The sequence below is a fragment of the Anthonomus grandis genome, chromosome 9 (assembly GCF_022605725.1).
Source record: "Anthonomus grandis grandis chromosome 9, icAntGran1.3, whole genome shotgun sequence".
Lineage (NCBI taxonomy): Eukaryota > Metazoa > Arthropoda > Insecta > Coleoptera > Curculionidae > Anthonomus > Anthonomus grandis.
In genome coordinates this window covers 9876420-9898825 of record NC_065554.1, presented here as the reverse complement: position 1 = coordinate 9898825, position 22406 = coordinate 9876420, and the positions used below count along the sequence as shown (strand labels likewise).

Below are 22406 nucleotides of genomic sequence, written 5' to 3'. Positions count from 1 at the left end.
ATTCGCGCTAAAACCATGTACTTTGTGCAGGTGGTATGGATGGAGCAATTGCTCTTGAAAAATTATTGTACATTTGGAAACTTGACATCCTCGAGCTGCATTCCTAGCCCCAACGGTAGGATTTTCAACGACAGAAACGCTTTTCAATGCTGATCGATACGTTGGAAAGTCTTTGAATTTGGCAGGTGCCTGTTAGGGAATCTGTCAGCAATCTTCGTGCTTTAAAGCATTACATCTTTCCAATCTGTACACTAAATGCATATCAGAAAATTTAACAAACGTAGAATCCATGATGTTAATATTAATATACATGATATTAGTATTCTACATTATGACAAACGTTAGAAACCACAGCAACACTACTCAGATATTGTCCAAAGCAAGTTGATTATTTTGTTATTAAAATGTTTTATCATCATGGCACACATAACTATGATACAAATGATAAAACTTAAGACACTTCTAATAAGTGGACCTTTTTTGTTGCGGAAATACACCAAAATAAGATTTTTTGGTCCGTTGTTGTATACAGGATAGCACAAAAAAGTTATGACAAGTTATTTACCGAAATATTATAGGCAGAACACCAATTTAGGGAGAAAGTCACCACATGTACCTGTTGAGGTTATGTCAAGCGGCAACACTAATCGTACCCAAAAGACGGCCTACTTCGTCATAAGTGTTCACTCTTGAGACTCACTGGAAGTCGGGTAAATTAAAGGCACTCATTTTGCTTAAAACAATTACTGATGGAAATACGGTTTTTAGAACCGAGAATTAAAATATCGTGTTCATCCAACGAGAGAACAAAACGGAAAGAAAGAGAAAAAAACCAGAGCGCGAGAGTACAATCTGCCACTACTGTCCACTAAACTTAACAGATTCTAACATCACGTGAGCAGAGAGAGGAATACATAATTAAACAAGGATAGCGATGTTTTACAGAGCGGATGCCTACAATAGTACTGTAAGTGGCGCCCTCTAAAAGTTTGGTCATAAACAGTAACGGTCGTCTTATGGTTGGAACCTTTGGTGTGACACACAAATTACGAGACACGTTTTTCGCTAACGACGTTAGCATTTTCGGGAGAAGATTAAACTAAACTAAAAGAATTTACATGTGGCCTTATATACTAAAGATGTAACTAATAGAGCGGAAAATGCATTGAAGCGAACAAATCCTGAACACTAACTAAACTATACAATAAGGGATTGGATCTGTATCCCTGTTAAGAATGTTTATTTGATTTTTGAATATTGTTAAACTTTCGTATGCATCCAATTTTCTATTGTTATTAACTGGTTTTAGACATTTTAAGTTGTCCTATATAGTAAACAGTATTTAAAACATGTTCAGCCAAACTTGACTTTTTACCTCTTCCATTTTTCTTTATTTGTCATATGTACCTTTTAGCACAAATGTTGCAATTAATCTCATAGATCCCGGACTTTTTCATTGGTTTTTATTTTGTCCTTTATCCAGTTTTAATCTTCTCTTAAAGATGCTAACATCGTTAGTGAAACATGTGTCGAGAGTAAAATAAAGAGTTTTGGTTAGACTATTCGCAATTTAATTTAATATTAACAATAATGGACTCTTGTTTCTCATACTACAAAACCTTCCTATACCGAGTTTTATGCCAAAATCTAAAATGCTTCTCAAGCAATAAGGAAAAATAGAAAATAAAATTGTAACTTTGGCACCCTGTATCTCGCAAAGTATCAACTTTTGGACTAAGGTAAGTTTGGGTGAATTTAAATATTTTGGTCTGTAGTATCTCCACTTTCGAGATTTCCCAACCTTTCGCAGACACCGTGGAAAAGAATATAAATGTGACTACAATACCGTTAATATTAAATTTTGTAATTTTATTGTTACATGATGGTAAATTTTAAAAAATAACTCTGTTTTTTTTTAAGAAATCATATCTATATTTACTAGTTGCTTCTTTTCTCAAGCCTGATATAGATAACGATTGGTCATTATTTTTTAATCCGACCTATTTGAATTAGGTAATAACTCTTTTTTTAGTGTAAGATAATTTAAAGATACGTTTTTTTGTTCTAAAGCTATTTGAAGTAAATGTGATTTTACAGTTATTGCATTACGGTAAATTTTTATTTTAAAAATCTTATTTCATATCTATATCTCTCCAGATATATCAAATTGGCCCTGGAGATGAAGGAGAGTACGTTTGCACCGCCAAAAACCAATATGGTGAAGCTGTATGTTCCGTATACATTTCCCCAGAGGGTATGCAATTGCCCGACCGATTCACGCAGAGCCAGCTTGAAAAAACAACGACTTATTCAAACGGCACTGTTATTACTGAAGAATTTAAAATTGACACCTTTGAATATAGGTAAGCGTAATTAAAAAAAAATACATATACATATTCAAACTATTCACGATCAAAATATATCTAATTAAAATTTTAAATTGCCTTGATACGCGATTAGCATAACCCCGATAAAATAGTACCGTACGATACATTATCGGCTTCAAGCTCCAGTGGCGCAATTGGTTAGCGCACGGTACTTATAAGACAGTAGTCGTGAGCGATGCCGGGGTTGTGAGTTCGAGCCTCACCTGGAGCATACTTTTTTTAATTTTTATAAAAAAAGTTATGTCAATGTACCCGTTTTCCTTTTCCAGATTACTCAGAGAAGTCTCGTTTCGAGAATCGATCACCAAGCGATCCACTTACGAGAAAGATTCTCAAATTTCCACGGTAGTTGAACGATCTCTCGGACCTCCGGCTCCACCACAGATCTCACAAAAACCACGCAACTCTAAGTTGCTTGAAGGCTCAGATGCAGTGTTCACCTCTAAATTATCTGCCAATCCAAAGCCGAGAATCACTTGGTTTAAGGACGGCCAGAGGATTGCCGAAAGTCAAAGATATGAGAGTACTTTTAGTAATAATCAAGCTTCTTTAAGAGTTAAACAGGCATCGTCTGACGATTCTGGTCACTACACAATGTTAGCCGAAAATCCACAAGGGTGCGTTGTATCATCAGCCTACCTTGCTATTGAACCAGTGTCCACACAAGAAGGTATAATTCATGAATCAACTTTTAAATCACAAAAAACCGAAGTTGAAACCTCAGACACTGCTAAAACTCTTGCTCCTAACTTTGTAAGAGTTTGTGGAGATCGTGACGTTACTGAAGGAAAAATGACTAGATTTGACTGTAGGGTTACTGGTCGTCCATACCCAGAAGTTACGTGGTACATTAATGGAAGGCAAGTCGTAGATGACCATAACCATAAAATTTTAGTTAATGAATCAGGAAATCATGCACTGATGATCACCTCCGTTGGCCGAAATGATTCTGGAGTGGTTACCTGCGTTGCCAAGAATAAGACTGGGGAAACTTCATTCCAGTGCAATTTGAACGTTATTGAGAAAGAGCAAGTCGTTGCGCCCAAGTTTGTCGAAAGGTACATATCTTTGTCATAAATATAAATATTTAACTTAATACCACGGGTTTTCTTTTAGATTTACCACCGTTAATGTTCGTGAAGGTGAGCCAGTATCACTAAATGCCAGGGTTGTTGGAACCCCAACGCCAAGAGTTTCTTGGCAAAAAGATGGAATACCTTTACATTCAACAGCTGATACGCGTATAGCTATTGATGGTGGCGCAACAACTTTGGATATTCCAAGGTGATTGTTTATTTATTTTTTAAACATTTTATCTTTTATATTATTTTTTCGTTCATTTACTTTATGTATTACTTTTTTTTTACATTGTAGAGCGAAGGCTACCGATGCTGGCTGGTACCAATGTACGGCCCAAAATGTTGCTGGATCAACTGCAACCAGAGCTCGTCTCTTTGTAGAAACACCACAAGGACCAGCACCTGAACCAAGACGCTTGCACTTGCCTAGACCGACAAAAGTCATCGAACCTGAGTAAGTTAAAAATGCATACATAAAAGAATAATAATAATGTCGAGGGACTTGTTCTTTTCTTAGACCCGAACCTGGCCCAGAAGTGATCTACCTTCGCCATGTGGAACGCTCAAGACCACATGCACCTCCTGGCGAGGAAGACCGTGTTTACCCACCACCACGATTTATAGTCCCACTTCAAGATTCCATTCAGTTCGAAGGAGGAAAAGTACACTTCGAGGCCAGGATAGAACCAGTCGGCGATCCAACCATGGTCATCGAGTGGTTCCTGAATGGAAGACCTCTAGCAGCTAGTAAGTCGATAAAAATCGCTGTTTAATTACTTAATAATTAAAACTATTTCTAATAAGGCTCTAGAGCAACATCAATTTTCCGCTTTGGCTTCATCGGCCTTGATCTGATTTCTTTGATAATGAACGATGCTGGTGAATATGTATGCCGTGCCACAAGTGCTACAGGAACAGCAGAATGTCGTGCCATTCTCCAAATAAGGCAGAGAGAATCTATTGAGAAATCTAGTCAACATCCAGACAGTTTGCAGTATATTCAGCAACTGGAAGACTATTCCAGGTAAATAATATTTAATTTTATCGTGGAGAAAAATAAATTAATTACCTGCTACTTTTAATTAGATACCAAAGGCAAGAAAGTTTAGAAGAAAAAACTAACCAAAAACCACACTTCATACGTCCACTCCAAGATCTTGGTGAACTCCAAGAAGGCAGAAACGCTCACTTTGAGGCTCAGTTAACTCCAGTGAGCGATCCCACAATGAAAGTAAGTATTATAAAAAAAAATTATAACAAAACACTCAAAAATTATTTTTTTTAGGTGGAGTGGTATAAAGATGGCCGACCAATTACAGCCAGTTCTAGGATATCTACCATCTTCAACTTCGGCTACGTGTCTCTCAATATTTTGCACCTACGGGCCGAATATGCCGGATCCTATACTGTGCGTGCTGTTAACCATTTAGGTGAAGCGATTAGTACTGCAACTGTTCAAGTTTTTAGTAAATCCACCGTAACTGGAGATCTAGGAATTCCTGAGCAGCAACGCTATATTGAAAAAGTAAGTAAATATGGAACCACTAAAAAAAACATTAATTTAAAAAATCATTTACCTTTTAGGTACAAGAACTTGAATCCTGGAGGCAACAGGATCACCAAAAATACGTTGTTGAAAGTCCAGAAAGCTTAGCTCCACCCGAGTTTAAGACCCCAATAAAGGACCAATTGGGAATTAGAGAGGGAGGATTTGCCCACTTTGAAGCTCGCTTAGAACCAGTAGGTGATGCCACTATGAAAGTAGAATGGCTTAAAGATGGCCGCCCAGTAAAAGCTAGCTCAAGAATTACCAGCTTTTTCAACTTTGGTTATGTTGCACTTACCATTAAGGAAGTTACTATACATGATGTTGGCAATTACACATGTAGAGCATTTAATGCTTTGGGTGAAGCCACTACTACTGCCCAGCTAAGTGTTGTAAGCAAAAAAGATATTATTTTCGATTCGCAACACCCTGAAGGATTAGAAAAGATTCAGCATTTGGAAGATTCTAGTCGCTATATGCGAAAGGATCAAGAAGAAGTACAAGTTACGCAAAAACCAAGGTTTTTGGGACCACTTAAAGGAACAAATAAAATTGTAGAAGGACAGCGAGCTCACTTTGAAGCTCGTGTAGAGCCTCAAAGTGACATGACTCTTAAAATTGAGTGGTACTTTAATGGAAGACCCATCCAGCCTGCCAACAGAATCCAAACATATCATGATTTCGGATACGTTGCTTTGGATATTCTTAGTGTCAGAGAAGAAGATGCTGGTACTTACACTGTTGTTGCAAGGAATGCATTGGGCGAAGCTCAAGTGTCTGCTAGTATGATAGTTGAGAGTAAGTTTAATTGTTTAAATGTATATTTGACTTGAATCTATTTTGATTTAATTTTTTAGCTCGCGCTAGTATTGATACAAGGAGCATGCATAAAGGAGCCTACGACAAGACTCAACATCTCGAGCAATCAAAATTCGTTGAACCACAATACCACATTGAAGAAATATCCAAGTCTAAGCCCATATTCGTGGTGCCTCTATCTGATCAGCCACCATGTCAAGAAGGTCGTAATATACACCTTGAATGCAGACTAGAACCAATGGGTGATCCAACAATGCGTGTAGAATGGTACTGCAATGGCAAGCCAGTAATCGTTGGTTCAAGATTTAGAACTTACAATGATTTTGGATTTGTCGCCCTAGACATCATTCATGCTACTGCTCAAGACTCTGGAGAATACACTGTTCGCGCGGTTAATCATCTTGGATCTGCACATACCTCATCTTGTGTAAGGGTTATTGGAAGCTCAGATATTATCACTGATACTCAGCATGAGCAATCTTTAGAACAAATACAGATGCTCGAAGACTCATCTCGTTACAAGAAACAAATACAAGAAGATGTTACTGTTCTTCAGGCTCCTCAGTTTACTCGCCCATTACATAATATTGAAACGGTTGAAGGAACCAATGTACATATGGAATGCCGGCTGCAACCGGTTGGAGACTCTACAATGAAAGTAGACTGGTTCTGCAATGGTTTCCCTGTAAAAACTGGACACCGTTTTAGACCCGCTTACGACTTTGACTATGTCGCCTTAGATCTGTTGAGTGTATATCCTGAAGATTCTGGAATTTATACTTGCCAGGCTAGAAACCAACTGGGAGAAGCAGTAACTTCTTGCAGTGTAAAGGTTATTGCCAAAAAAGACTTATTGTTTGACACTCAGCATCCAGCTGGTCTAGAAAAAATTCAACATTTGGAAGATGCTTCTCGCTACAAGCGTACTGAATATGTTGATGAGCAGGTAACTGTTAAGCCTAGGTTTGTAACAAAGCCCAAAAACTTGGAAAATATGGTAGAGGGTCAACACGCTCATTTTGAATGTAAAATTGAGCCAGTTACAGATTCGAATTTAAAGGTAGAATGGTATAAAAATGGAAGGCCAGTAACTGTAGGTCATAGGTTCCGTCCAATTCATGACTTTGGTTATGTGGCACTAGATATTGTAGACTTAATCGCCGAAGATTCTGGTACTTATACTTGTCGTGCAATAAATGTGATTGGATCAGATGAAACTCATTGTGTATTAAAATGTAGACAAACAGGCCAGATTATTACATCAACCGTAAATGAGACTGGTTTACAACAAATCCAACATTTAGAAGATCGTTCGCGCTATCAACGGCGTGAAGAAATCGATGAAACGACTACTCAAGCTCCCACTTTTACAAGTTCTTTAAAGAATATCGATATTAAGGAAGGTCAGCGCGCCCATTTTGAGTGCCGTTTGATTCCCGTATCTGATGCAACAATGAAAGTGGAATGGTTCCATAATGGTCAGCCTCTTAAATCCGGCTCAAGGTTTTCCGAAACTAACAGCTTTGGCTTTGTGGCTTTGGATATCCTGTACGCTTATCCAGAAGATTCTGGCACGTACACTTGCAGAGCCACTAACGCACTCGGTGAAGCAGTTACTTCTGCCATCTGCAACGTCCATTCGAAAAAATCTCTTTACTTGGAATCAGTACATGAAGGAGCACTTCAGCGCTTAACCGAACTCGAAGATTCCTCTAGATATCAACGTAAAGAAGTTCAGGAGGAAGTGATTTCTCAAGCTCCTATGTTTACTTTGCCACTTAAGGACCTTAGAACAGCTGAGCATCAAACAGCCCACTTTGAAGCTAGACTTATTCCAGTAGGAGATTCCAAGCTTAAAGTCGAATGGTTAAGGAATGGTGTGCCAATCCAAGCATGTAAGTTATAACAACACATAAAAACTTTAGATTTTTTATTTCATAAAAACGTTTTTAGCCAACCGAATTACTACTATGCACGACTTTGGCTACGTTGCCTTAAATATGAAATATGTAACTCCAGAAGATTCTGGAACTTACACCTGCCGTGCCGTAAATGATTTAGGAGAAGCAGTTACTTCATCGGTGCTTGATGTAAAATGTAAGTTTTTATATAAATGCGTTATTATTGTTCTTATGATAACTACATAAATTATTACTCTAGGAAAATATTAAACCCCATTTAAAGCATGATTTTCTGTTTAAAATTTTCTACGTAAAAAATACAAAATATTCTTGTAGCTAAAGCTTCCCTTGAACTCGAGTCTCAGCATGAAGGAGCTCTGCAGAAACTTCGCCAACTAGAAGATACTAGCCGTTACCAAAGACGTGAAGAAGAAGAAATCCAAGTAACCCAAGCTCCATTCTTTTCAACCCAACTTAATGGACCAACTGAAATTATTGAAGGTCAAAGCGCTCACTATGAGTGCCGTATTGAACCTTATCCTGATTCCAACTTAAAGGTTGAATGGTTCCATAACGGAAAACCATTGAACACAGGACATAGGTTTAGAACCGCTTATGACTTTGGGTTCGCCAGTCTGGATATCCTTACGGCCTATGCTGAAGATTCAGGCATATACACGTGTAAAGCAACTAATCTTAATGGTCAAGCTCAATCATCCGTTGAAACTTCAGTCAGGTGTAAGTAGATTTAGTCTGTCAAATTAAAGTCTAGCCATAAATTAAGATTTTATTCTTAATTTAATCCTGCTTAATTTTTTTTAGCAAAAGCATCCATTATTCGTGACACCCAGCACGAAGGAGCCTTACAGAAAATTCAATACCTTGAAGATGAGTCTAAATACAAAAAAGTTTCCAGAGAGGAAGCAATAATTCTAGAAAAACCTCAGTTCGGCAGAGGTCTTAAAACTATTGAAAACCTACCAGAAGGACAAAGCGCTCATTTAGAAGCCACTCTAACTCCAGTTAATGACCCAACAATGAGAGTCGAATGGTTCTGTAATGGAAAACCAATTCAGACAGGCCACAGATTTAAAACTACTTATGACTTTGGATACGTTGCTCTTGATATCCTTTATGCTTATGCCGAAGACTCAGGAACTTATATGTGTAGGGCAAGGAATGCTGCTGGTGAAGCTGCAACCACTGCTGGAGTCACAGTGGTTAAAAGTAAGAACCTTTATCTGGAAACCATGGATGAGCAAAGGCTCAAGAAGCTTAAAGAACTTGAAACATATGAAAGGCCAAAACGAGAAGAAGTCGAGCCTTTACCCCAAAAACCAGTATTCCTAATTCCTTTGATTAGCCTGGATAACTTACATGAAGGACAACATGCTCATTTAGAAACTAGAGTGGAACCAATTAATGATTCAAATTTGAAAATTGAATGGTTTGTAAATGGAGTTAAACTAAAAACAGGTCATCGTTTTAGAACAACTCATGACTTTGGTTATGTAGCATTGGATATTTTATACACCTACCCAGAAGATAGTGGTACCTACATGTGCAAGGCCACCAACCTTGTTGGTGAAGCGGTTAATACTTGCACTATTAAGGTTGGAGGTGGAAAGGGTATTTTATTAGATACTCAACATCCAGAAGGTTTGCAAAAGATCAGAGAGTTAGAAGCTCAGGGCCACCCAGCTAGATTAGAAGTAGAAGAACCTGAACCAACACCTCCAAGGTTCATAACAGAACTCCGTGGTACCACCGAAATCTACGAAGGTCAAACGGCCCACTTTGAAGCACAAGTCGTTCCCATCCACGACTCTAATTTAAGAATAGAATTTTATCACAATGGAAAGCCGTTGCCCCATGGTAATAGGTTCCATATCACATTCGACTTTGGGTACATTGCTTTGGATATAAGTCACGCTGTTCCGGAAGATGCTGGAGAATACTCTGTTAAGGCTATTAACAATCTGGGCCAGTGTGTCTCTTCTATTAACCTAAAAGTCATTTCAAGAGATAACATTATAACAGAATCACAGAGACCAGAAGGTCTCGATAAAATCCGTCAGCTTGAAGCGCATGAACCAATGAGGCGGCCGGAAGTTGAAGATCAAGTCACTAGGCAAAGACCTGTATTTACACAACCACTTCAAAACATCGATTTTATTCAAGAAGGACAAAAGGCTCACTTTGAATGTAGACTTATTCCTGTTGGGGATCCAACCCTTAAAGTAGAATGGTTTAGAAACGAGAAACCCTTGGAGGATAGTTCCAGAATTACGAAAATCCATGATTTCGGATTTGTTTCATTAGATATTCAACATGTCAGGGATGAAGATGAGGGTATCTACCTATGCAGAGCATCCAATCCACTAGGAGAAGCTGTTACAACTGCTTCAATGAAAATAAGAAGTAAGTATCACTACAAAAAGAAGAACACCTAGTTAGTTTTAATTAGCTTAATCAATAATAATGTTAAAACCATTTGAAAACGTGAACCGTTACTTACTATGAAGATTTCAGTAGCATATAAAATATATTTTTTGGAAAAAACAGAGTAAACCTTTCTGAAATACATAAGTTTTTACGTTTAAAATTAGTGTGCCAACGTGTACATATTGTATCAACTCAATTTTGGTACTATTTGTCCCACAAAACTCAAAACAACTTATCAAGTTCCGTTTTTAATCCTTATCATACATGCATTCAAAAGATATTTATATACCTTAAGTGCTTTTAACTTTATCCATACAAATTCAGGTATCTGAAATAAATTTACTTAACAATTTTTTTGCAGCTGAGGCCAGCATCCAACTAGACACCAAACATCCAGAGGCTCAGCGTAAAATTGCTCAGCTTGAACAACCACTGGCCCCAAGAACCGAAGAACCAGACCGTATATTTGAAAAACCAATTTTCACCCAAATTCTTACTGGACCTACAGAATTATGGGAAGGTCAGCATGCGCACTTTGAAGCGCGGGTAGTACCTGTTGGAGACCCGAGTCTTAGATTTGAATGGTACGTCAACGGAGTCGAACTGAAACTAGGTTCTAGATTTAAGGTGACCCATGATTTTGGCTTTGTTACTTTGGATATAATGTCTACAGTGCCTAATGATTCAGGAGTTTACATGTGTAAAGCAATAAATAGAGCTGGCGAGGCTGTCTCATCTATTTCTATGAAGGTGAAATCAAGATCAAATATCATTGGTGAACCATTACAACCTGAATCCTGGGAACAAATCCGTCTTAAGGAGGCCGAAATGAACAAAGTGCCCGAAATGTTTGTTGACACTACTCCTCAGCAGCCCCCAGTATTCACTACTCATCTTAAAAGCTATGATAAACTTGTTGAAGGACAACATGTATATCTAGAAGCTCAAGTGGAGCCAAGAACAGATCCCAACCTTCGTATTGAATGGTTCAAGAATGGTGTTTCCCTTTCTACTGGAGCCAGGTTAAGAAGTACTTTTGACTTCGGACTTGTAACTCTCTCCATTAATGGCCTTCGCGAGGACGATTCCGCAATTTACACTTGTAAAGCTACTAACAAACTTGGAGAAGCTATTTCGACTTGCACATTAAAAATTGAAGATAAACATTGGCTTTTGGGTCAAAGTTTACATCCTGACGCTATGCCGAAAATCGAAGAACTTGAAAAACCTCAAGAACCACGTGCAGAAGCCCCAGAGCCTACATATGAGTTGCCAATATTCATAACTCATCTTAATAATGTCGAGTGTGTTGAGGGTGACAATGTGCACTTCGAGTGCCGTGTCGAGCCAGCTAAGGACCCCACAATGAAAATCGAATGGTTTGTTAATAACAAACCTCTGCCTACTGGTGCTAAGTATAAATCTACATATGATTTTGGATATATTGCCTTGGACATCACCCACTCTTACGAGGAAGATTCTGGGGTTTACACCTGCAAGGCAACGAACAGCAAAGGCTCAGCAACAACATCAGGTACCCTACGTTGCACTGGAAAAAGAAGTATTTATTATGATACTCAACATCCTCAAGGAAAAGCTGGTTTAGAAGCCATTGACGAAGTTGATCAAGCATTCGCAGCAAAATCTAAACATCCTGGCTTTGCACCCGAGAAGGAATTCCCCAAACCCGTATGGACTGTCCCACTAAATCCAGAATTTACCATACTTGAAAGCAAACCTTTACATTTAGAAGCATCTGTGGAACCAAAGGAAGACCCCAACCTTAAGGTTGAGTGGTTCTTTAACGGAAAATCGTTAGACCATGCTTCCAGATTTAAGCTTACAAGCGATTTTGGTTTTGTCACATTAGATTTAACTGATGTATATGAAAGAGATCAAGGAGTCTACACTGCAAAGGCATCAAATAAAGCCGGAGAAGCATTTACTTCAACTACAATATACTGCACATCTAAAGCAAGTCTCATTGAACGAACTCAACATCCCAAGGGACAAGAAGGTCTTGAGAAAATTCAAAACCTGGAAGATTCCCTTAACAGACCTGAAATGCCTTTTGCTGAAGGTGAGGAAGGTCACGCACCAGTATTTACTTCCGAATTCACTGATTTAACTAACCTTGGTGAAGGAGAAATAGCTCATGTTGAAGCCGGCCTAACACCAATTGGTGATCAAACAATGGTAGTAGAATGGTTCTACAATGGAAAAACTATTGAGGCTTCTCATAGATTCAGAACAGTACATGCCTTTGGTATGGTAGTTCTTGAGGTTTTAGGAGTAAAGATAGAAGATTCTGGGACTTACACATGTAGGGCAACTAATAGATGGGGTGTCGCTGAACAAAGTGTCACCATAAGATGCGAAGAAAGAGAATCTGGACAAAAACCTAAGTTTACTACGCACATACAAGACATTGTTGGCTTAAAAGATGGCCAATCTGCTCACTTTGAATGTACTCTAGTGCCAGTTAATGACCCGAACCTGAAAGTTGAATGGTACCATAATGGACAGCCAATCTTAAATTCATCAAGGATCAAAATGGTGTCTGATTTTGGTTTCGTGGTTATGGACATCTCTTACATCCAGGACCAAGACTCTGGCGAATATGTTTGTAGAGCTTACAATAAATATGGAGAAGATTTCACCAGAGCGACTATTTCGGCTCACGGTAGAGGAGGTGTATTTTCCGAAAGTCTACAGCCTGAATCCTTAGCTAAAATTAGAGAATTGGAAGGCTTCCATGGACAAAAAGTGCAAACACCTGCAACACCAGTTACTGAACCACCCAAATTTATTACTCAAATCCAGGATGTGACCAAACTTGTTGAAGGACAAAGTGCTCACTTTGAAGCTCGACTTACTCCAGTCACTGACCCAGATTTAGTAGTGGAATGGTACTACAATGACCAGAAATTACCACATGGTCACAGATACCGCACCTTCCATGATTTTGGTATTGTTATTCTCGATATTCTATATTGTTACGAAGAGAATTCTGGAGTTTACGAGTGTAGAGCCCACAATAAATATGGAAAAGATTCTACTAAGGCTACGATGAAGTGTGTTTCAAAGGCGAATTTAATCCTGGACTCGCAACTACCGCGGGTAAGTTTTGATGTTTATTAATACAATCATATAAATTAAATTCAACAAACAATTAAGAAATAACAATAGTCAAAAATTGAGGCCAATATAGTTTATAAGAATTCGTAGTACTGCATAAGTAAATATTTAATAATTCCTTATACGATCGGACAACTATAGTTTTTACGTTTTATTCCGGGGTTAACTATCTATTTTGTGAAAGAATTTATATTAATTTAATACTTTCTGTTTTAGGGCATGGAAGGTGGTCTAGAAAAAATCCAAACTTTGGAAGATTCTATGATTCGCACCAAAGATGAAAAAGAAGAAATCACCAAGGGAAGGGCTCCAGTTTTCACAGTACCGTTAGCCAATATAGACAGTCTCCGGGAAGGGGAAAATGCTCACTTTGAAGCCAGATTAATTCCCACCGACGATCCTAAACTAAAAGTAGAATGGTTCTGGAACGGTAAACCACTTAGAACCGGTTCTCGATTCCGTACATTCTGCGATTTCGGTTTTGTTATTCTTGAAATATCGCCAGTATATCCAGAAGATTCTGGTGAATACTCGTGTAGAGCTACTAATGAGTATGGCGAAGCCGTTACTACTGCGTCAATGAAGGTATCGGGCAAACGTAGTATCATTTTTGAATCCCAACTACCAAGAGGAATGGAGGGTACCATTGATAAAATTGCTGAACTTGAAGGGCTTGGTATGGCACCTTCTCAAGCTACTCCTGAAGATGACACTGGCAAACCACCAGAGTTTATAACAACTCCATCGGATTTAATTCTAGGGGAGAATTCGTTGGCCCACTTTGAATGCAGGTTAACACCAATCAATGACCCAAGTATGCGTGTTGAATGGTTCCACAATGGAAAGGCTTTGTGGTCTGGCTCAAGAATTAAGACCATCAACGACTTTGGTTTTGTTATTCTTGAAATCGCCGGAATTTATCAGCGTGATTCTGGAATGTACACTTGTAAGGCTACGAATAAGCATGGAGAAGCAACTGTTTCATGCACTTTGCAAGTTAAGGGTAGGCAAGGAATTATCCTTGAGCCTCAGCTGCCTTCTAACTTCCGATCTGGTACTGAAAGTATTCAAAAATTGGAAGAAGAGCTTTATAAGAGAGAAGAAATTATGGCTGAGGAGGAAAAGCCAAATCCACCTAAGTTTATAGTCGAAATCAAAGATAACTTAGATATACCTGAAGGCAGTCCAATTCATTTTGACTGTAGAGTTGAACCTAAGAATGACTCATCTATGAGGATTGAATGGTTCCATAACGGAAAACCTTTCGCTACTGGATCGAGAGTTCATCAAATCAACGACTTTGGTTTTATATCTTTGGATATTGATTATTCATATAATAGAGACGCTGGAGAATACATCTGCAAAGCCACCAACAAATGGGGATATGCAATCACTAAAGCATCAGTTACTTCTAGATCTAAACGTAGTGTAGACTTTGAAAGTCAATTGCCGGCTGGCATGAGCGCCGATAAACTTAAAGAGCTCGAAAAGGGTCCAGTATCTGTTGCACCTCAAGAAGACAAAACATATGGACCGCCCAAATTTGTCACTCAAATTCAATCAGTTACCGTAGAGGAATCTGAGTCGGTTCGCTTCGAATGTAGGGTCGAACCAAAAGACGATCCAAAATTAAGGATTGAATGGTACAGAAATGGAAAATTATTACCTGCTGGTCACCGTTACCGCACAGTCTACGATATGGGCTTTGTATCTCTAGATATATTAGGCGTGTATTCCGATGATTCAGGTGAATACGTGTGCAGGGCTGTCAACGATCATGGGGAAGACTTCACCAAGGCCCACATCACCTGCAAAAAGCTTCCCAATATCATATTGCAAAACCAAGTGCCGAAAGGCATGAAGAAATCCGAAACTCTTATGCAAATGGAGGCTGCTATTAAAAAATATACCTCAGAAGTACACCTGACTGAAGATGACCTATACGATGTTGATAAAAAACAACCGCCAAGGTTCGTAACACAAATTCAAGATCAGACTGAACTTGTTGAACGACAGACCTCTAAGTTTGAATGCCAATTGGCGCCTGTGGGTGATCCAAACATGAAAGTTGAATGGTTCTTAAATGGAAAACCTTTATCACATAGTAAGTTACTTAAACATATAAAGAGATCCAGGGTATTTACTCTATTATATTTTCAGAAAATAGATTTACACCTATCTACGATTTTGGTTATGTTGCCATGAACTTTGGCTGGGTTTATCCTGAAGATAGTGGTGAATATCTCTGCAGAGCTACCAATTTATATGGTATGGATGAAACAAGAGCAGTTATCCAAGTTGCTGGTAAGCCTGGCATAATTTATGACTCTCAGCTTCCTAAAGGTATGAAGAGTATTGAAAGGATTAGAGAGTTAGAAGCAGCTTGGCAAGTGTAAGTTGATTTACTTCAATATTCTTAATATATGTATTATATTTTGATACGAACTAAGAACATTTTAGATAACATTTTCTCTTACTCTAGGGTTCCTGAAGATGCCGCTGAAGAAAGCAAACCAAAATCGGCACCGCTGTTTGTAAGCAGACCAGAACCAGCTACTGTAGAAGAAGGAGAATGGGCTAGATTCTGTTGCAGGGTTACAGGACATCCTAGACCTAGAGTAGGTTTTTTTTCTTCATAAATTATTTTTAATTTATATGTAAAATTGAAAGGATTTAGTTTAATATCCCTAGTACCTTCTTTTTCTAATTGATTTTTTATAAATTTTTGATAACAAATATTTTTTTAGGTAATGTGGCTTATTAACGGCCATACTGTAGTTAGCGGCTCCAGATATAAGCTAACCTATGACGGAATGTACCACATGGATATTCCCAAGACTAGACAATATGACACTGGCAAGATTGAAGTAATCGCCAGAAGTTCAGTTGGTGAAGCCCTGGCCGAAACTGAATTAAAAGTAATTCCGAGACACGATGATTACAGAGGAGTACTTAAAAACTCGCCGAGGCGTAAGTTAACTATCATATTAACTACAAAAGTTAAATGATATAAGTTTATTTAAAATTATATCATTTATGTTTCACATAACCGGAGATACTAAACAGATTTTACACTATGCACATTTTGACAAGCAAGCCAAGCACATATACCTAAATCTTGTTCTAACATCAATCCTTTTCCTACATAAAACTTTGATTTATGGTAAGCACTTTATATAATTCTGTACTTTAACACTTCACACTTACTGTAAATTAAAGGTCTTTTGTCATATTCTACCTTACTTCGACCCTTTCCAACATTTCCCTTTCCTCAATCTGCTTCGAGGCACAAATATTGAAGATGTTGTTTTATGCTTACCGCTCCAGGAGTTGTAAAACAGGTATGCTAAATAAATAAATGTATATGTGTACTGCATGCTTTAAAAGCGTACTACATTTCTGTTTTTAAACGTATTAATCGGTTGGAATGTAAGTCATACATAATGATTTTCCGTCCGTTTAGTATTGTGTGTTATCTGTGTTTGCTTCTCTATAGTTGGTTCTTTTCTTTAAAGTAATATATTTTTAATATTCTTAGCATGGTATGACATAGAACTATCTCAGTATCAAAAAGAGCGACAAGAAACCGAGTTAGAGAAAATATTCGATGAACGAAACACGACTCTTAGGGAATCCGGAGTTAATGTTTCCGGAGTACATATTCAACCGAAAGAATTTAAAGAGCCTGAAACAGAATGGCAAAAGACAGTTAAATCCAAAAAAGGCGAAGAATATTATAATAAGCTGCAAAGCCTTGAAAACGAACAAGTGACGAAAGAAATCAAACTTCGCGAAGCATCTCATCAAGTAACCATTCCTGGTGATAAAATCGTAAGCAGTTCTTTGGCTAAAGGAATGGCTCAACAGTATCAAGAAAACTTGTAAGTTAATCCTTTTTTTATGCATTTTACTGCCACTTACATTATTTAATTGGAAAAATATATAATCTTTTTTGCAGGGAACAAGTACCAGAGAGACCTCAACTACAACCCATACCGCGACTACCCAAAGCAGAACAAGCCAAAATTACCCCACACAAAGACCAAGTAAAACTTAGGAAGACCGAAAAAAGTAAAGAAGAAATGCAGACTGAATATGAAGTAGACAGCAAGAAAGGAGCTTATCCCCCAGGGCCTACTGAATCTGGAGTTCACGGACGGGAGGTGCACGTTACCAAACAAAAACAAACCCAAAAAGAAAGGCAAGGTGATTTAGAAATAACCAGAAATATCACGTCAACTGAAACCACCGATGTTGAACACAAAGCAAAAACTCAAGAACGCGTAGTACAAGGCCAAGTCCTTCCATCTAATCCGCCAATTTTCACCAAGAAGATTCAACCTTGCAGAGCATTCGAAAACGATTCTGCAAGATTTGAGGTTGAGTTTGATGGAGACCCACTACCAAAGGTGACCTGGTTTAGAGAAGACTTCCCAATAACCAGCTCGCCCGACTTAAAAATATACACTTTTAGCACTAAATCAATTTTACAACTGAGACAAGTATTTATGGAAGATTCTGGAGTATTCAGTGTGGTAGCAGAAAATCGCGGAGGTACCGCTAAATGTAGTGCTAACTTGGTTGTTCAAGAGAGACGCAGACAAGGACGTGGTGGTACTATTCCTCCAAGCTTCAATACTACTATTCAATCATCTACAACCAACGCCGGCCAACTAGTCAGATTTGATGCTAAGATCAATGGAACTAAGCCCATTGATGTTTACTGGCTAAAGAATGGCAAGAAGATAATCTCAGATATCAGATACAAGACCCTTGAAGAAGACGACTTGTACACTCTTCTTATTATTGAGACAGTTCCTGAAGATACTGCAAAATATGAGTGTGTGGCCATTAACCAAGCAGGCGAAGCTCGTTGTGAAGCTGACCTTACTGTTACCAGCCCATCGGCACCTCAAAAAATAACCAAACCCACCACTCCTGGTAGTGAAAAAGCTCCCACCATAGTCGAACCACTTAAAGACCAAACAATCCGTGAAGGACAGGCGGTTGCATTCAGATGCAAGATAAGCGGCAAACCAACGCCAACTGCCAAATGGTTTAAAGCAGATAAAGTGATTAAACCATCCAGGTACTTCCAAATGACCAAGGAAGGTGACTATTGCACCTTGAGAATATCAGAAGCATTCCCTGAAGATGAAGGTGTCTACAAATGTGTGGCAGAGAATCCAGCTGGCAAAGTTAATGTTCAGGCTAAACTGACTGTGCTTGCACCGGAAACGCAAGAAGTTGCTCCAAGTTTAACTGCAATGAAGGATGTTATTGTTCCTGAGGGTAGTCCGGCACAGTTTAAGACCACCATCTCTGGTAAACCAAAGCCTACCATCCAGTGGTTGAGGGAGGGTTTCCTTATACCGGAATCGCCAGACTTTCAGGTAAGCTTTAGTCGTATGTAATCAAATAGTGTAAATTAAAAGTAGATTTTGAAAAATAAATGTTTACAATATATTATAAAAAAAGGTGATGAATTTGATATTTTGAGACATTTCTTTAGTCTTATATCTCATTACATTACGGTTTAAACATTTTCAGATCTATCATTTATTTAGTACAATGCTTCGCCTAATGCTTAAAATTAGTTACCTCGTGATAAATTATTTTATTCCTTCGTTTTCACTTGGTCTTCATAGTAGTTAGTTATTTAGTTACTTTGGACTGCAAGTTGAGTAATTTCGAAATGCATTTTCCCCCTACCCGTTTATATGATTATCTACGATTCATTTATTTTCATTCTTAATTATGTTAGTATTGGAAGTTTGGACAATGAAAACAGCAGCGTACAAAGTTTCTCTCTTTAGTCTCTCTCTCCTTTGTGTCACCGAGTTTTCTCCATAACGGTAACACATAGATAAAAATTCAAAACTGTGAGATGTTTTTAGATTGGTCACAAATCATTCATCAATCAACAGTTCATTTGTCAAGTCGGAAGTTTCCCAATCCACATCAAAAAAACATAAGATTGATTATGTGAATAGTTTTTAATATGAAGACTATGTAAGAAAGTAGACTCGTCTCAGGTTTAGAATTGACTATATTGATCAGATAGAAAATACATATACATTTTGTTAACAATAATATTAATTGGTCTTGATCTATTAACCTACATCAGTGTTGCGACCTAGATTTGACGTTGGGTTATATTTGTTGATACTAAATAGTTTACATAAAGGTAGCACCACATCTTTCCCCTTTTAAAAGAATGGCTTTTATTTTGGGCAAAGATAAAAGACATTCGTTTTAAATAAAATATTTGCCCGTATTTTGAGAAAGCTGTGTTGCTTTGTGAAATACCGTAATTATTAGTCTATCCTACCCCTTTTTTTTTTTTTTTACTATAAAGACTTACTCTTAAAATATTTACAAATTATTATCACTATTACCATAATTATCCTTACACTTATACGTCACACTACTACGATAAATACTTTTATAAAATAATGTTTGCGAATAAGTTATTTACAATGTGTGAGTATATGTCAACATATAATATTACTATACTAATTCTGTTTAATTTGTCGCGACATTAGATTTATATACATACATAATACGTCAATTTTCACTAGCACAGTATTTGTGTACTCTGTTTTTATGCACAGTAATTACTTTCCCTTTTTCACTTTTCACTGTACAATTTACCCCACTTGTACTTATAACTACAAAAGGGCCGTTAAACCAAGGATCAAACTTCGTCCGATTTTCTTTTTTAATGACTACAAAGTCACCTGGGTGCAGACTAGGGCTTTGAGAAGTTCTATCGTACTCTAACTTGCGCTTATCTTTCGCTCTGATTACAAAATCTCTCGCTCGCTGTAAAGAAATTTGAAGTTTATGACGAACTTCTTGATAAAAGGCATCAATATTGTAAATTGGGTCAATATTGTTTGTCAAGTCAGAAGTAAACTCAGGATTTCTTCCAAAAACTAGCTCAAAAGGCGTATAATCATGCAAAACTCCAGGGGTTGTATTAAAGCAAAATGAAAAATATTTAATATACTTGTCCCAATCTGTCCAAGAATCATTAATGTACGACCTTAAATAGTCATTTAAAATTCTATGATTTTGCTCACAACCTCCGATGCTTTGGTGGTGGTAGGCTGTCGAAAATTTGTGATTTATTTGTAGTAGATTGGTCACTTTTTCTAAAACCTCATTCTTAAATTCAGTCCCTAGGTCAGTACGAATCTCTTTCATCGGTCCATATACCAAAATAAAGTTATCTACTATTGCCTTGGCTACTGTTAATGCTTCTTTATTTTGTATAGGCGCGATGATAAGATATTTCGTTAATTCGCATTGCATGGTTACGGCATAAACATTATTGTTATCGCTTTTTGTAAACGGGCCAATAGTGTCTATGCATACAATATCGAAAGCTCGTTGCGGTGTTGGCGTATTGACCATGGGTTCCTGATGATTAATTTTGCTTTTGTTTACCTGGCATTTTTTACAAGTTTTTACATAGTTTGCAACATCACGTGACATCTTTTTCCAACGAAATTTGGTTCTTAGTTTTTTCAAAAGTCTCTTTTGACCGCAGTGACCGCCGCAAATTGGGTCATCATGATACTTCTGAATAAGTTTTTGTTTTTCATCCTTGTCTATTATAAGTTTTGGGTCGTGGTATAAAAATATTTTTAAATTGTGTAAATAGTCTTGTCCTAGTAATTTAAAATCTTCAAACGTGCACGTACTAAATATTTCATCATTTAATCTTAATTTTAATTTTTGCAAATTGTTTTCACTAGCCATTATTCGAAGCTGAGACAATATTTTCCCTAAAGAAAAATTGCCATTAGTGAAATTCATTTTGCTTTCAGCGCTGATTTTATTTTTACCGTGATTTTCCAAAATTATTCGTAAATAATCTGGCTTAATAATAAATTTTATACTAGGAATTTTAATTAAATCGTAGTTATCATTTGTTTGTATTATTTTTAAGTCTTTACCTGATTCGAGAGAACGCGTTTTTGAATTATTTTGGGACACGAATGTTCCCTGTTGTTTTCTAGACATAGACCTAGTTATTGCCAAAATTTGCTTAGACTCTGACGTCATATTCTTAAGATCTTGCATATTAATTCTAGATAACGCGTCAGCTACGACGTTATCCTTACCTTTTATGTATTCGATTTCAAAATCATATTCCTCTAAATCTAATCTCATGCGCATTAGCTTTGAAGAAGGATTTTTCATTGCAAAGAGATAAACTAGGGGTCTATGATCTGATTTAACTAAAAAATGTGTGCCATATAAATAAGGTCTAAAGTGATTAATGCCCCAATGTATGGCTGCTAATTCCTTTTCTATGACAGATTTATTAGTTTCTCCTTTTGTGAAACTTCTTGACGCATATGCTATAGGCAGATCTTGACCATTTGATTTTTGAGATAGAACTGCACCGCAAGCCTCTTTTGACGCGTCGGTTGTCAAGATAAAAGGCTTTGAAAAATATGGGTGTTGTAATATTTGCGGATCAATAAGCATATGCTTCAGCCTGTTAAACGAATCTTGGCATTCTTTGGTCCATACAAATGGTGCATTTTTTTTTGTTAGCTTAGTTAGTGGTTTAGCAATTTCTGCGAAATTTCGTATAAACCTTCTATAATAATTACAGAAACTAGTTAACCGCCTAACGTCATCGCCGTTTGTTGGAATTGGATATTTACGAATTGCCTCATATTTCGATTCGTCAGGTAAAATACCATCCGCGCGTATTTGATGACCAACGTAACAACAATTGTTTTGGAAAAATGCACATTTGTTTGGGTTTAATTTTAGATTAAATTTACGACAGGTACTAAACACACTTTTTAGATTTTCAAGGTGGTGACCTACTGAGCATCCAATAACAATTAGGTCATCCATATATAAAAATGCCTTTTCGGGGGTTATTCCCGCAAAAGCGATACTCATCATTTGCTGAAAACTATTTGGACTAACTTTCAAACCGAATGGCAGCCTAGTAAATCTATAAGAACCTTGATTTGTGCTAAAAGTTGGTATATCTCTGGAATTTTCTTTCAAGGGTATTTGATGAAATCCCGATTTAAGATCTAATATAGAAAAATTATTG

The 22406-nt window shown here is 37.4% G+C and overlaps 1 protein-coding gene and 1 non-coding gene across 3 annotated transcripts in view; both read left to right on the top strand.

Moving 5' to 3' along the window:
* Window positions 1-22406, top strand: part of LOC126740640 (titin-like) — a 141774-nt gene that overhangs the window by 29060 nt on the left and 90308 nt on the right. For both annotated transcript variants that reach the window (XM_050446750.1, XM_050446749.1), the window contains exons 3-22: window positions 2158-2363; window positions 2657-3445; window positions 3504-3671; window positions 3762-3920; window positions 3984-4213; window positions 4271-4490; window positions 4553-4697; window positions 4752-4991; window positions 5051-5810; window positions 5870-7726; window positions 7785-7928; window positions 8069-8470; window positions 8555-10153; window positions 10539-13297; window positions 13532-15419; window positions 15476-15707; window positions 15798-15933; window positions 16063-16285; window positions 16854-17196; window positions 17274-18708. In XM_050446750.1, coding sequence (XP_050302707.1) covers window positions 2158-2363; window positions 2657-3445; window positions 3504-3671; window positions 3762-3920; window positions 3984-4213; window positions 4271-4490; window positions 4553-4697; window positions 4752-4991; window positions 5051-5810; window positions 5870-7726; window positions 7785-7928; window positions 8069-8470; window positions 8555-10153; window positions 10539-13297; window positions 13532-15419; window positions 15476-15707; window positions 15798-15933; window positions 16063-16285; window positions 16854-17196; window positions 17274-18708 — 13935 coding nt within the window. The remainder of the gene's footprint in view (window positions 1-2157; window positions 2364-2656; window positions 3446-3503; window positions 3672-3761; window positions 3921-3983; window positions 4214-4270; window positions 4491-4552; window positions 4698-4751; window positions 4992-5050; window positions 5811-5869; window positions 7727-7784; window positions 7929-8068; window positions 8471-8554; window positions 10154-10538; window positions 13298-13531; window positions 15420-15475; window positions 15708-15797; window positions 15934-16062; window positions 16286-16853; window positions 17197-17273; window positions 18709-22406) is intronic.
* Window positions 2507-2598, top strand: Trnai-uau (transfer RNA isoleucine (anticodon UAU)). The gene is given in 2 exon segments: window positions 2507-2544; window positions 2563-2598. It is a non-coding gene; the product is annotated as a tRNA-Ile (tRNA).